At 41.6% G+C, this 14,752-nt stretch overlaps 1 protein-coding gene and 1 long non-coding RNA gene across 5 annotated transcripts in view; one reads left to right on the forward strand and one right to left on the reverse strand.

Annotated features, from left to right (window-relative positions):
* LOC123363573 overlaps window positions 1-12,453 on the forward strand; it is a 125,697-nt gene extending 113,244 nt beyond the window's left edge. Inside the window, exons 6-11 of one of the 2 annotated variants that reach the window (XR_006576813.1) lie at window positions 1,584-1,657; window positions 4,272-4,384; window positions 7,027-7,118; window positions 9,438-9,529; window positions 10,908-11,039; window positions 12,188-12,453. This is a non-coding gene — a long non-coding RNA (uncharacterized LOC123363573). The remainder of the gene's footprint in view (window positions 1-1,583; window positions 1,658-4,271; window positions 4,385-7,026; window positions 7,119-9,437; window positions 9,530-10,907; window positions 11,040-12,187) is intronic. The other variant, XR_006576814.1, reaches the window with a different exon arrangement.
* Window positions 1-14,752, reverse strand: part of EBF2 (EBF transcription factor 2) — a 178,799-nt gene that overhangs the window by 2,675 nt on the left and 161,372 nt on the right. For all 3 annotated transcript variants that reach the window (XM_045004698.1, XM_045004697.1, XM_045004696.1), the window contains exons 14-15: window positions 14,150-14,335; window positions 10,815-10,982 (exon numbers count right to left, since the gene is read on the reverse strand). In XM_045004698.1, coding sequence (XP_044860633.1) covers window positions 10,815-10,982; window positions 14,150-14,335 — 354 coding nt within the window. The remainder of the gene's footprint in view (window positions 1-10,814; window positions 10,983-14,149; window positions 14,336-14,752) is intronic.

The following is a 14,752-nucleotide window of genomic DNA, read 5'->3' on the forward strand; positions in this document are numbered from 1 at the left end:
GAATTCCTTGTTTGCAGTGCTGTTGTAGCCATCTTGGTCCCAGGATATTAATGAGACAAGCTGGGTGAGGTAATATCTTTTACTGGACCAACTTCTGTTGGTGAGAGAGACAAGCTTTCTAGCTACACAGAATTCTTCTTCAGGTCTGGGAAAGGTACTCTGGGTATGTCTACACTTAAACCACTACAGCGGTGCTACACCTGCACTGCTGTGGCACTTAAGGGCTTGTCTACGTAGCACAGCTCCATCACTGCAGCTGTAGTGCTTCAATGTAGACCCTACTTAGGCCAATGGGAGGGGATCTCCTGTCAGTGCAGGTAATCCACCTCCCTGACCTAGCGCTGTCTATGCTGGGGGTTAGGTCGGCTTAACTACATTGGTCAGGCATGTGAATTTCTCACACCCTTGATCATGGTAGCTATGCTGCTGTAAGTTCTCAGTGTGTCACAGCTAAATACAAGGTGGAACAGTATGGTTAGCGTAAGCAATTAACAAACGTTCTAAAAGACCATTCAAGGTGAAATGGCCCGTTAACACCTCTGCAGTCATAGGACAAAAAAAATGGGGGATAGTGGGTTATAGATTGTTATAAGAAGTCATAAATCCAGTGTTTTTGCAAGACACTAAAAATCGTCTGAATAAAGTTATGAATTTAAGCTCTCAGGCTTTTTTTGTTGTTGTTGTTGTAGGTATTGTGCAGGTTTCCTTTGAGGATAAGGATTGAGAGGTCACATATGGAGTGATCATTTTGTGAAAAATGTTCACTCATGGGCGATAGGGTGTGTTTTCATCATTTTTCTGCATGAGTTCATTTGAGAGTGTCGTGATTGTCTGGTTTCACCCACATAGCTTTGACTGGGGCATTTAGTGCAATAGTTGTGGTGGTCCACATATTGCGATAGGCATCTGTAGGGCCTACGGATCCACAAGTTGGTCCAATAAAAGACATGATCTCCCCCACCTTGCGTCTCTAAGAATTCCTTAGCATTTTTCATGCAAGGATCTTAAAAGCAATGTACAAAAACGCAAGTCATGTAGGTAGGTATTTTTATTCCTACATTACAGTGAGGGAGACCAAGCCACTAAGAGGTGAAGTGACCATTTCTGTTAATGCCAATGATGTGTTAAGGTACTTCCCACCCCAAAAAAGGTGGTGTGATCCTTGTTCTATGGGCTGCCAAAGGATGGTTAGTGCCACAGCTTGAAACAGACTCCAGACAGTGTGCTTCCCTGTGCATAAACAAGTCCCTGCTCCTCCTCCCATATAGAAAGGAAACACAGCTGGGGCATGTCTGCACACACAAGTGGCACTGGCTAAACTAATGTAAGAGGGGCTGTAGACAAAGCTTTGCTGGTTTAGTTAAGTCAGTTTAGCATCGGACCTTTAGTTAAACTGATGCAACTTTGGGTGGGAACCAAGCCCTGGATTCTTTTTAAGGTGGGAGAGTTGTCCGAATGATGATGTTGACTAAATTCATTACTGTTTTAATTTTTAAAAGAGAGGCTGTACAGTCCAGTGGATTGGGCTAATATTTTTACAGATTAAAAAAGGCAGCGATACCAATTAGACTCATTTCTCCTAGTGCTGGGCAGAGCTCTAATCACCCCTGACACTGCCATCTGAATACCGCACCTCCAGCTGTTCCTGTGGCAACAAGTAGATTGAAGAATATTTTCTACACACACCCCATGTGCGCACACTTCTTTCCACAGCTCATGTAAACGGCTTGGATCTGCTGCTCTTTCCTCTGCCCCACCCTCTCCCCCCCCCACTTCCCTTTGGGGCTGTGCTGTCAAAAGCCTATTTCCCAGCCTGTACCACTTCTTATTGAATGTTTGTGAGGTTTGGATTAAGGTCTTACACTGCTAGCAAAGCTGTAATTATTTTTGCCTGTATTACTATATATTGAATCGATGTAACTTTTCAATAAAGGTGGTTCAATGCAGGACACTCCCTGATGGGTTGGGAATATAGAAAGCACAGTCATTATCCCAGAGGGTTTTTTTTATTTCTTGGAGAGAAATGGAAAAAGAATTAGAGATGAGCCTTATTGTATTAGCCTTGACAGCTTGCAATTATCAACTGAAACACTTGATTAAAATTGTCACAAGGTTGGAGAATTTTTATATATATCTATATATCAAACACAAATAACACCCAGATGCGATGGTGATAGGCTTCTTCGGTGTGTGTAATTAATAATAATAATAGACACTATACAGCAATGGACCCTTTAAATTTCTTCCTGCCTTGTAGGGAAAAGAATTCAGTTTTACTCATGGAATTCACCTAGCTGGCTAGGAAGAATTTTAAAGAGGCAGGGTGTTATAGTAATGTAACCTCACATGCAGCGAACCAGATTTTCAAAAACAACTGGTGATTTTTAGGTGGCCATGGTATTTCAGAAATGCTAAGCACTCAGTTACCTCAATGAGAGTTATCAGTGCTCATCACATATAAAAATCAGAGACTAGGGGGACAAGACCTGGGGTGGGTGGAGGACAGGTTGCCCAGGCAACTTTAATTCTGGCATGTCTTAATTTTTGGGTGCTTGATTTTGCAACTTCAGTGTTCTTCCAACATAGTTTTTGGGATGTAATATATACATTTACTCTTATTTAAATATGAAACACTTTTTTACACCCCTGCCCCAGCTTTTTTTTTTTTTTCCTTTCCAGTTACCATGGTAATTTTTTGACAAGGCTGCCTGGCCAATGTAAGAAGATTCACCACAGCCTGACCTAAGCAGTCCAAGGTCTAACAAGTTCTTAGATATCTCTCCTTTCCCTTTACTAACTCCCTACACAACCACCTCTTTGTTTTGTTTCCCTCTAGCAAAGGCCTTGTCTTTCACTTATAATATAAACCTCAAGTTTGGGGATATTTGCATCCTAGCTATGAAACAACAAAAAGCTGTAATTTAAATATGATTAGGGTTGATATTTTTCAAAGATCTCTTGAATTAGAATTAAACAAATGTGGTGAAAATGCAATCACCGCTTTGGGATAAGAAGTCAAACATGTTTGTCAAATTAAAATGTGTCTGGCTTAATCATTGAAAAAATGGAATTGATTTTTTGCAATTACACTTTGCTTCGTCTGGAACAAGTAGACATGCATCATCAGTTGCCTCTTCCATCGTGTTGCTTCATGGAAGCGAGAGGACGGTAGCTTCCATTTCAACAGCGGATGGCTATTCAGAGTGGCAAGCTACAGCACTTCCAACCCCCAAGGAATTCAAGAAAATTGTTGGCTTACATGCTGATAAGAGGGTTACCTAAAACTATTGGGCCTTGTTTTTGTGGGCAGACCACAATTCAAGCTGATGTCAATGGGAGCTGCAGCATCTCTGAAAATCAGGCCCATTGGCTCTTAATAGACTCAGCTGAAATTTTTAATTCAAAACTTTTTTTAAGGCAATTTTCGGGGTTGTGTGTAAGATTTTTTCCGTTTTTCATCACAACCAAATATTTTGAGGGGTTTTGTTTTTCCTCCTTTTGTCATAGAATGAAAGCTGTCTAGGGTTTTTACATTTTCAAAATACCTGCAACTTTGCCAAAGAAAATGAAATGCTGTTGCTCTGTAACTGGCATTAGGATGCAGCTCCTAATCTTCTGCTGTAACAAAAGGACCAACGTAGCCTCTTACTTGCATATGGTAAAAGTTGTGTGGGAATTAAGCCCCAACTGGGCAAATTGTTTAAGCACTTGATGGCAGCGCTGGGGGCTGAGTGAAGAATATGCTATGATCTGAGGGAAGGATGTTGACTAGAATGCGGGTAATGCAAGATGTGGCCCTGTTGGCTTCTGTTTGTCCAGCTTGTGTCAGAGATATGTGGCACCGCCTTCTAGCAAAACACAGCATTCACTCCTGCACATGTGAGTGAGCTTATGGTAGTGTCACATTGACAGAAAATTGCTATCCCCTCCAAATCAGAATGTGGGGGTTGGGGAGGGTGGAAATAACATTTCTCTATATATTGGCAGAGTCCAGACTCTACTCCAGAGGGCCTCCATGGCTGAATGTTGCCCAGAACGCCTGTACTTGATCAGCTGTGGCCTCACTAATGGGTTTCAGAATTAAAAACAGAGAGCTTGCTATGGCTGCCAGGAATACAGATGGGATGATGGATGGCGAATGCTAAGTTTAAGTCTCAGTGTTACAACCATGAAGATGTTTGTATTAAACTGAAATGTGGGTTTATTTGTTTTTGCTTTTTTATAAAAACAATTGTGCCAATTAAATTTTCTCCCTCCTTTAATTGCTGCAGGCTGCCTTGTGTAACTAATCAAGTGATAAGGCTAGAAGAAGGGGACCACACGGAACACCAATGAGTTACACCAGCTGCCGCTCTGTAACAGACATTAGACTGCAGAGGTTAAGGTAGGAAAGCGTTATGGATTACAGTGTGCACAGCCTTCCAGCCAGCTGAGGCAGCCTGGGAGATGTAGTTCAGCTGGGGAGTCTGGCCCATAGAAGTGATAGGCGGGCGTGAGGCACTATGATGGCATTTCCAAAGGGAAAATGGCCAAAACCTTTACATTGTAGGGTGTTTTGGTTTTTCAAAATGAAGCTGAAATTTTCCCTGGAAAGCAGACACTGTTTTGGAAAAATGTCAAAACCCCAATTTTCCACGAAAGCGGTTTTGATGGCAAAGTTTTGACCAGCTCTAGCTAGGAGGGTGTGGTCAACTCTGAGGATCTCACCCTGACCAGCTAACACATTTGTAAACAGCTCTGTCTTTGTCTACGCTAGCTCCTAAGTAGTGTTTTAAATCACCCCATGTTTTTCCAGATTAGACAAGCCCCTGGAATCCTAAGGGAAGAAGGAGAAATAGGTTAACTTGTCTTGTCTATAGGGAAATCTGCACCAGATTAATAAAGGTGTGGGTTTTTAAAAAAAAAACAACCCAGTTTGTTAAACTAGTGCAAAAAGCTTCGTGGACACTCTTATTGCAGTTGAAGAAAAGCTAAACTGCAATAAGCCTAAATCAATTAGGAATGACCTTCTACTAAACCAAAATAAATCACTTTTAAGAGTGTCCACACCAGGATTTGCATCAATTTAACTAAACTGGTGCAAAGGTGTGTGTAGATGAGGTCTCTATTCCTTATCTTTCCTCTTCTGCAGCCACTCAGGCCTCAACCCTAGAGCTTGTCTTCTTGGGACCTATCATTCTCCTGACCAGGTCAGGCGTTGAGAGGGGAATTTAAGGTTGGTAAAGACTAGCTTTTGCTCGTGAACCCCAAGTAGCCTCCCATCCTTCCTGCAGAGTACACCAAGAAATTGACTGGTCTTTTAGGGTATGTCTACATTGCAAATGGGAGTTGTGGCAGCAGCACATATAGGCACACTTCACCTAGCTTTGATAAAAATAGCAGTGAAGCCACAGCAGCATGGTCTAGCCCCCTGAGTATGCAGCCAGGCTTCAGATGGGCTTGTACTTGGGCTATGGCTTCAGTGCTGTTACCACCCCTCCTGATTGTTGTGTAGACATTTCTTTGATGCTCAGCTGTAAAGATAAGTTGGACACTGAGCCCTTCCTGCCCTCCCCCTCTTTATGGTGTGTGAATAGGGCCTGAAATATGTTTTCCAATTAAAAATATATGATAAAAACCTGTTTGTATTTTACACTAGAAATGGAGGTCTGGCTGATTATAAGGCACCTGGCGAACTAGTGAAATTGACCATCTCAGAGAGTGAAGCTGAGCAACAGTAAAGGGAGGAGGAATCTTTTTATGAAAAGTGTTTAAAACTTTTAAGTTTTTTAGTTAATGCCTATTTAATCATTTCAATGGCTAAACAGCCCTTGGGAAAAAAGACCCCTTTAAGATCCCCTGTTCTGAAATGTGATTTCCCAATACTTCTCTCTACAACCAAGAAACTGGGGGAAAATACTGACAGCCCTCTATATTTCAAATGTAAATAACATGCAGAAAATAGCATTTTTGACAAAAAATCTTTCCTTGTGATGTTTAGACAGCCTGAAATGAGAACAAACCCAATTTAAAAAATAAAAATCCTTTGCAGGTAACCTGTAACATGCTTAAGGCGTTGTCTATGCTCAGGGATAAGTCACCCAGAGGTTTATTATTGATGTGTATATTGTGGTGGTGTCTAGAAGCCTTTGCCAGGTCGTCCATGTGTTAGACACTGTGCAAAGAGCTTACAATCTGGGTAGCTGCATCACTGCTGAGCCCCCAGGGCAAACCTGGAAAACGATAGGGCACGGGATGGGGAATCAGGGGACTTGAGTTCTGTTCCCAGCTCTGCAACCCTGAACAAGTCACTTCATCTTCAAGCTGGGGTCAACACCAATGGGTGCCCCCCCCCCCCAAAGCCTTTCTGTGGCCTTCGGGACTCTCTGCAGCTATGCTGATGACTGAGTTGGAGATATTCCAAAGTGTAGACAAGACTTTAATGCCCTTTGGATTAGCTAGGGTCATGCGGGGTAACTGAACCACTGACCATCTGAGGGTTGCCTCCTGTTCCTTGCATAATTTTTCTACTGAAATGTCCTGAGCTGGCCAATAGTAATCTAGGCAGCCAGCAGTTTCCAATTTGCTTGCTTTCCTATCAGCTGCCTTACATCTGCGATGAGATGATTAGGCATAGTGCACTCATCATGCCATCTCATGTCGCGTCATGTTATATCTTCCCTATGCCGTTTTTAAACAGGCTTGACGTATGACATGAAATCAGCATGCAATTGTTCGGCGCGGGCTCGCCTGCTATCAATTTGGAGTGTGTATAGAATTGGATGGTGTTCACGATGGACTGCTGCTTGTTCCACCCCATCGTGTCCTGTTATATAATGGGAATGTGTAGCAGATGGAAAGATGTAAGCAGGAACACATGGCACAGGATGAGGTTATCTGAGGGTATCCCCACATGGCTTGAGTGGGTTGGCTCTCAGCTTTGTGTTGTACAAGAGGCATGTGGGATTGCTATCTAACCTCACTCTTTAAGGTATGGCATGCTTTCTACATCTGCTTTATAAAACAATACTTTGTCCTCTCTAGCAGCTTCCATCTGAGGATTGCAAGGGGATTTTGGCAAAAATTTCTCACTGCTGTAAACTCCACCAATGGCAAGACTAAGGTCCAGATTCTCAAAGGTATTTAGCTGAAAGGTAGGGTGGATCTGCACTACTGGGTGCATTACAAACACTAAGGCTTTGTCTACACAGAGAAGTTAATTGCGATTAAAGCAGGGTGTGAATTTAAAGCGCAGTAGCTATTCCTGACTAACTTCTGATGTGGACACTCTAATTCTGGAATAACATGCACACAGAGAGTTAATCAGGAATAGCTCCTGTCTAGACAAGCCCTAAATTAACACTCACAAAAAGCCTTGTGAGGGATGTAAGTATTATCCCTATTTTACAGATGGGGAAACTGAGATGGATACAAGGTCAAATAATTTGCCCCATATCAGATCAGAGCTGGGAATAGAACCTACATCTGACTCTTTGGCCTGTGCCTTCATTGCTAGGCTATATACTTCATTTCCATGAGCCTGATCCAAAATCCCCTGAAGTTGCTCATGGAAAGAATGCCATTGATTACGAAGTGGGTTAGATCAGGCTTTACTAAGAGCATTGCCATGCTCCAATAAAATGTACATTTTTAGAACATGTGTTAACTGGTGGATGTGAACCCACCATCTTAGAGTCCAACTTGCCCTGTCAACACTAGGGTTTTAGAATGCACTAAACATTTTAGCGAATGTGTTTTAAAAAAGATACCTTTTAGCCTAGGCTAGGCCGGCCCTAAAATAATGTTGACAAAGGACCCCTGGCAACTTGTGTTTCAGACAGGATCCGGACCCATGGCCTAATTTCCAAATTAACATTCTCACAGTGTTGACAGCCCCTAAATGGCATTACTGTGCGCAGAAGCAGGGGATTAGAAATCTGAATTGCAGCATAGCCCAGTGTCCTCTGAGGGCTGGTCTATAAGCAATTTTTAGTACTAGTTTCACTGTAGTGATGTGAAACCAGTATAGTATCAATTTAAGTAGACTAAAGATATATAGGGGTAGACAGGCACCTTTATAAAACTGATCCACACTAAAAACCGTGTCTAGACCAGGCCTAAGGATCCTAGGTGTGAGCCACTAACATCGCATTGCTGGGAGGTAGCTTTTCTACCCTTCTCTGAAAATTAAAATGCTTCTTGAGGTTAGTATTTACAGTATTGCCTACAGGAACCTCTTGTGCCAGGCACTGTACATACACAGAGTGAGGGCTTGTCTAAATGTAAAAGTTGTACTGCTTTAACTGTAGCTATACTCCCCTGCTGTAGACCCAGTTGGATTGGTATAAAGATTTGTTTCTTCCCCTTAGAGTTATTACCATATGGAAAGGGAACACGCTATGCCAGGTTAAAGGTGCCTTTTATTGCTATAACTGCATCCACACTGGGACCTGTACAAAAAGCGCATGGAGAGCACCCATGAGAGTGAGTGAGTTCCAACCCAAAGAGCTGCTGGTCACATATTCCAGTAAGGTTTCACTGATGAAGGGCTAATAGATGGAATAGACACTGAGCAACATGAGTTATGGATGAATATAAGCAACCTGGTGGCTGAACAATTGATTTACCCTTTGTAAACTATTTAAAAATGGAACCTTGATATAAAGTGTAGCCGAGCATCCACTCTAAATAGACAAGACAAACCGGGTATGTCTAGACTAGGAAAAAATGTGTTGTAAAAATTCAGTTAGCTACTTTAGTAGGGGTCTACCCCAGGCTGCCTCAGCTTAACACAGCTGTAAGATGTCAGAACCTCTAGTGTAGATGCAGAGTGGTGTTTCCAAGTGAGGTTGGCTATCTTGAGGTGGTTGATTTCTTTTATATACTTTTCTTCCCTTTGGCTAGTGTAGCGTAACTACAAAGGGTGAGTGGGACAATCACAGTTTTGAGTAGCTTACATGTTAGGGGACTTCCTAAAATGAGGCCTTGTCTCTACACCAGTTGGAGCAGTTTACCAAAGGGCTTGTGTAGTTCCCTTTCAATTCTACTTGGAGCTGCTTGGGTGCAACATGTTAGCACAATCTATAATTCACGCCTCTGTAGTGTGCACTGCACTATGGTGTAGACAAGCCCTAAGGCTTTTTAAAAACAGATTTTGCTAAAACTGGTGCAAACGTGTGTTGTTTCAGTTAAGCGCTAGTCTATGGGGAACAGGTTTAAAGTAAACTAAAATAAAAATTTCTACATAAGGGTTTGCACCAATTTAACTAGATCCGTTTAAATTCACATCCTAAATTAAGCAGCTTAGGGCTTCTCTACTGGTTTATGTAGATATTGCTATATCAATTTAAGAGTGTCCACACACTGATTTTAAAGGGGTACAACGTCTATGTAGACAAAGCCTTATTTACCTACAGTTCAAGTATTTTCTTCAAATCCTTTCACCCCCGTTTTAGCAGATTGGGACAGAAGTAATTTAAGACACTCAGGAAATCTCACTGAAACTAACTTGCTTCATATGGACCTGTATTAAAGGCATGAAATCTCTCAGGTAAGTGGCAATATTTTTTTTTGGAACAGCTACAGCATACTTTTATAAGTTGGCTTTTAAAAATATAATTATTTTTGTCCGATGCACATATGGGGTGTGATTCTTTAATAAAATAAGAAAATTTATGTGTAGTCCCTGTGGCCTAGGTAGGGATTAATAATGCACCCAACCAGGTGTGTTTTGTATGGCTCATTTTGGAATTACCACCGACTCTTGGCATGGCTGAAGTCCCAGAGCCGTGTTTTCTAGGGTATCTCTAATGAACCCTGAAGGAGCCAGATCGCTTCACAGGACCTATAATTATTTTTTTTTTATGACAAGTTGGAGCGTATGTGTGTGCCTCATGCCTCCCCCACGGCCTGTTGAGAAAGGAATGTAGGACAACCCTCCATTCTTATCTCAATGTTCACATTTGTTTTGCAGATCACCTTTAAAAAGGCTGTAAATGCACTGTAGGACTCAATTCCCTCTAGGAGCCTAAATCCTGCAGCAAGTTTTAAGAAACTGGCTGCTTCCTATAGAGCTGTGGATTAACACTGTGGGCAGATTTAAATGTCCTTGAAGGTCAGAGAGAAGCCCTTGTTTTCAAAAGAGCTGGTTTTTAAATACAAATTAGGGCATATCTACACTTGCAATGCATGCGGTGAAGACATTCTGTGCTGATGGGAGACCTTCTCCTGTCGCCATAGCATTGTGCACAGGAGTGGTCAAGGGGGTGGAGTATTCACACCCTTGAGTGGTGTAAATTTTGCCAACATAGGCGAGGTCTAAGCTACCACTTAAGTGAGCCAGATCCTCACCTGGTGTGAGTCAAGCATAGCTCCCTTGAAATCAAGGTCATTCTCTTGAAGTCTATGGGGCTATGCTGATTTATAGCATTTGGCCCAATATTTGATCTAGCGACATGTTCTATTTAGATTTAGAAAAAATGGTAAAAAGGGTGGGGAGAGAAGAGAAATCCCCTCCATAAGCTCTAGGTGCCCTTCACCTAGTTTAAAAATGCAGCAATTTAAGATACCGCTTACACATCCCCCTTCCCTTCCCATGTAGGGGGAAAAAAAGGTTAGTGAATCTCACAACAGAGAAGGCCCTGGGTGCCACATGTTGAGTTTATCTGCAGCACTTTCATTTTGAGATGTTTAGAATCTTTTTTGGACATAAACACACGTCAGACCCTGAGCTGCTGTAAATCTGCATAACTCAGTGCTCACAAGATCATTCCAGCCCTATCAGTACAGGGGCTGCTACATATGTGCAGGGTGAAAATCAATTGTAAATCTCTTACCTCTAAACCCATTTCCATTGCCACTAGAGCAGGCAGGGGAGGGAGACCCTTGGGGTCTGATGACAGGGGCAAAGGCACTCTTCTGTTTGACAGCAGGAAAGACGGAGGAGGAGAATGGAAGGATGGAAGAAGCGCTGGAAGAACCAACTGTTGGACTTGAAGACATTACTGCAACATGAAAAAAAAAGGTGATCGTCTTCAGCAATGGAATTGATAAGAGGCGAGGTAAAATTGTCTGAAATATTGTTCTCCCACCTTGATTCAGTTGTGTGTGTATAAAAATACTATTAATAAGAAGCTGTTCCCATCACAGAATAGCTAAACATGCTCAGCTGATAGGTATGTCTCAAGCAGATGCAGTTTTATTTAATATTACTTCTTTCATACAAATCATATCCCAAAATGCTTTAAACACAGTTTTTCTAAGGTAAAATTAAATATAAGCTTGGGGAATAATATTTTCAGGCTGAGAGCTGAAAAATGGTAGAGTGATAGCCCAGAACTGTTAATATGAAGGCGCTACAGAGGATAATTATCTTTTGCTCAGGGGTTGTATGAAACAAAAGAGGATCTGCTACTAGATAAGTTGAAGGGGGGGTGGGGGAGGGGTTAGGGCTGGTTAAATAATGGTAGCAATATCCCTTCCCCAAAATGGAAAGTTTAAAATCTAAATGCAATTTTTAGCAACCAAAAGGAAATGAAACATATTTAGGTTTTTAGTTTTCCCCAGTGGAAGAGGAGGGCAAAAATACATACATCTGAAAAAGGTTCATTTAAAAAAATAGCTGGTATGTCTAGAAACCCCTCTCCCCCTGCAACATTATGTTAACCTTGGAAGTGTGAAACAGCTGTATGTTTGCTTTATTGTGCATATTGTTTATTTCTTAATGGCAACCTGTTAATCCGAACTGCATCTCAAAGTGGGAGGCCAGGGATGAACTCAGGCTTGAACAGAGTGCTAGTCTAAACTAATTGCAGTGAAACGGTGTGGGGCCCAATCCTGTTCCACTGAAGTCACTGGCAAAACTTCCCCTTAACTAAACAGGGAGCAGGCCCTGTATCCACCTGAACATTGTGCATATTACTTTTAAACTTAAATCACTGTTCTAACACCAATGACAATTATTTTCAAGTGCCCCAAAACTAAGGGATTCAAAGATTACAGGGCCTGAATGGATCATTATGATCACCTCGTCTGACCTGCATGACACAGGCCATAGAATTTCACCCATTGTGCTATATTTTAACAAAAGAAAAAATAATTTGCACGTAGAGCTACTTTCAGCCAGGATGTTTTTTAAAGCACTTTACAGGATCCTGTTGAGCCTCAGTCCATCAGTGTGAGGTAGTACACATTGTCTTCATTTTTACAGATGCGGAAATTGAAGCACAGAGAAAGTCAGTAGTAGAGCCAGAAGTGGGGTCTAACTCCTAGACCTCTCCTCTCTAACCCTTTGTCGCTCATTCATAGCTCAAGATTAAAGTGAAACTCTGCAGGAACACTGTCTCAATTTAGGTCCCAGTTACTGCTAATTCTATTCATTTATTGTTTTCATGGGGATTAAGTGACTTTAAATGTATCTTTTACAAGTAATTCAGCATGGATTATGTGATGATATCAGTGGAGCTGCAGCTTGGCAGAGACCAAAATGAAGCAAACACCCTCTTCTCTTCACACAAGGCCATGCTCACAAATTCACAGCTGGAATTTACTCTGCATCTATTCTTCTTAGAGAAGAGAACATTTGCTTTAGTTAAGGGGTCTGTCAGCATTTCATTATAAACGCCTATTGTCAGGGGTTTATAATTCAGCCGTAAAATTCTCTCCCTGAGCTGAAACTTGGCACGGAGCGTGCAGCCAGGAAGTGAAGGCTGTATGTAAAAATTTGAAAAACATCTGTTTGGCCATTTTGAAACTCTCCCAGCACAAAAACAATAGAAGAGGCAAGTTTCAGATTTATTTATTTGTGTGTGTGCATGGAGGAGAGGTTCACTGGTGTAATTCAAAAGTAGTTTTAATTAAACCAAGAACCCTTCCATCTAAAACACAGCCAAATTCCATTTGATATTGCAAACCATTAGCGAGTGCAGACTCGTGCTTTTTTTTTTTATACCAGGTCATACTGTGTACATGAAGTATGTTAACCCTACTTTCATTGCATGTGCTAATACACGAATGCAATTATTAGTTCCCAGTTGTGCAGCCCCTTACACATAGGAACCCATAGTTAGGTGATAAAGCCTTTGCTGACTGTCTGGAATAGTCTCAGTTTGGGGCCATCATGTGCAATGATTTTTGGGGGGGAAAAAATAAATCTAAATGTCTGGCTTAACATACCTGGAGCCTGAAGTCATCCTTTTAGAGAGGGATGTTTATTACAGAGACTATGGCAATGGTAATATAAGCTCCACCTGCCACTCTGTCCCAATCCTGTTTGGAGGAAACCTCTAGGGGCAGGAGGGGTAGTTTAGCTTTCACAGCCCATTCAACTTTGACAATCCAAGCCTCCCCCCTGTTAGAGTTCCCCAAGGGAGTTAGGCGCTTAGCTCCAATCTGTGTCTACACTGCAATCATGGAGTGTGAGTGGAGCTCAAGGAAACATATCCAAGCTCACTTGGGTATTGGAGTAGTGAAGCTGCAGAACTGTGCACTTCAGAACTATACAAGTCCACCTGGGATGCTGGATATTTACTCAGCACAAGCCCTGAGCACTTCAGGCATACTTCAGGTATGGGCACCATACTGCTGTGGCATTTGCCTTTCGGATTTTTAAACTCTGCTGATTGACCGGGGGGAGATACCAAAAACGTTTTAGGCCTTGGAGGGTAAAAAAGCTAGGGACATTCCTGTTACAGCTAGCTTGGATATGTCTACATGAACTGCAATGACACCCCACAGTGAAGACATACCCTTAGTGTGATTTGGGTGAATAACTCCCTATAGGCTTCTTTCAGAGTCCCAGGTGAAACACCTAGAGGGTCTAGAAATGACTCCAAAAACCTAACCCATCTAATAAAAATTATAACAGATGTTTTACAACCATCTTGTTATGGAGCAGGGATAAAACCATTGACATGTGATCCTTTTCTATTACAATATAAAAGACATATTTATAAGTGAGCATTTGGCCTCTGCTGATACCACCAGCAAGGGGGACAGTTCTGATGGTAACGATATAACAAATTATTAAGTCTTGACAGGCCTGACAGATGCCTCTGTCATGAAGGCTGTAAAAGGCTTTGAGATCCTCAGTTGAAAGACACCCTAAATGCAAAGTTTGATCCACGTATGGCTTAAGCAAAATAAAAGTCTGCTACCAAAGAGATGGACTTACTTCCATAGGGAGATCCTGTTGGAGAGCCATTAATGAATCCAGGTGAGCTGGGAACTCCCAGGTTAGACATTGGGACATTGCTGTAGCCGTTCATGCTATTACTGGAGGTGCTATAATTAGACTGCTGAGGTGTTGAACTGGAAGAGTAACCTCGAGGGGAGATGCTGCTTGTATTACGAATGTAACCTGAAATAAATTAAACATTTCACAGTGAGTCAATGAATATGGCCTGAAACTTTTCTTTTCTCTATTTTCCCAGTCTCAACAAAATCTTTTGAGATTGCTCTTTTAGACCCAGATTCAACAAAACACTTCAGCAAGTTTCATTGATTTAATGGGACTGAAGCTTGTCTTTAAATGCTTTGCTGAAACAGGGCCTAAAACACTCACAGGAATTTGCATTTTTTGAAGTTGTGTGTGTATTTTCGTAATCAGATTTGATTGTTTAAAACTTGAAATTGGAGTCTAAGATCTGAAAAAAATAGTAAGCTCATCTTTTAATGGTTTTGCTACAACATGTGGGTTGAGGTTATACTTTCCAAATAATTAATGGATTACCACTTAAAAATAAAGTACCAAAATTTATTAGTAATATTCATGCAG

This window comes from Mauremys mutica, chromosome 2, assembly GCF_020497125.1.
Source record: "Mauremys mutica isolate MM-2020 ecotype Southern chromosome 2, ASM2049712v1, whole genome shotgun sequence".
Taxonomy (NCBI): Eukaryota; Metazoa; Chordata; order Testudines; family Geoemydidae; genus Mauremys; species Mauremys mutica.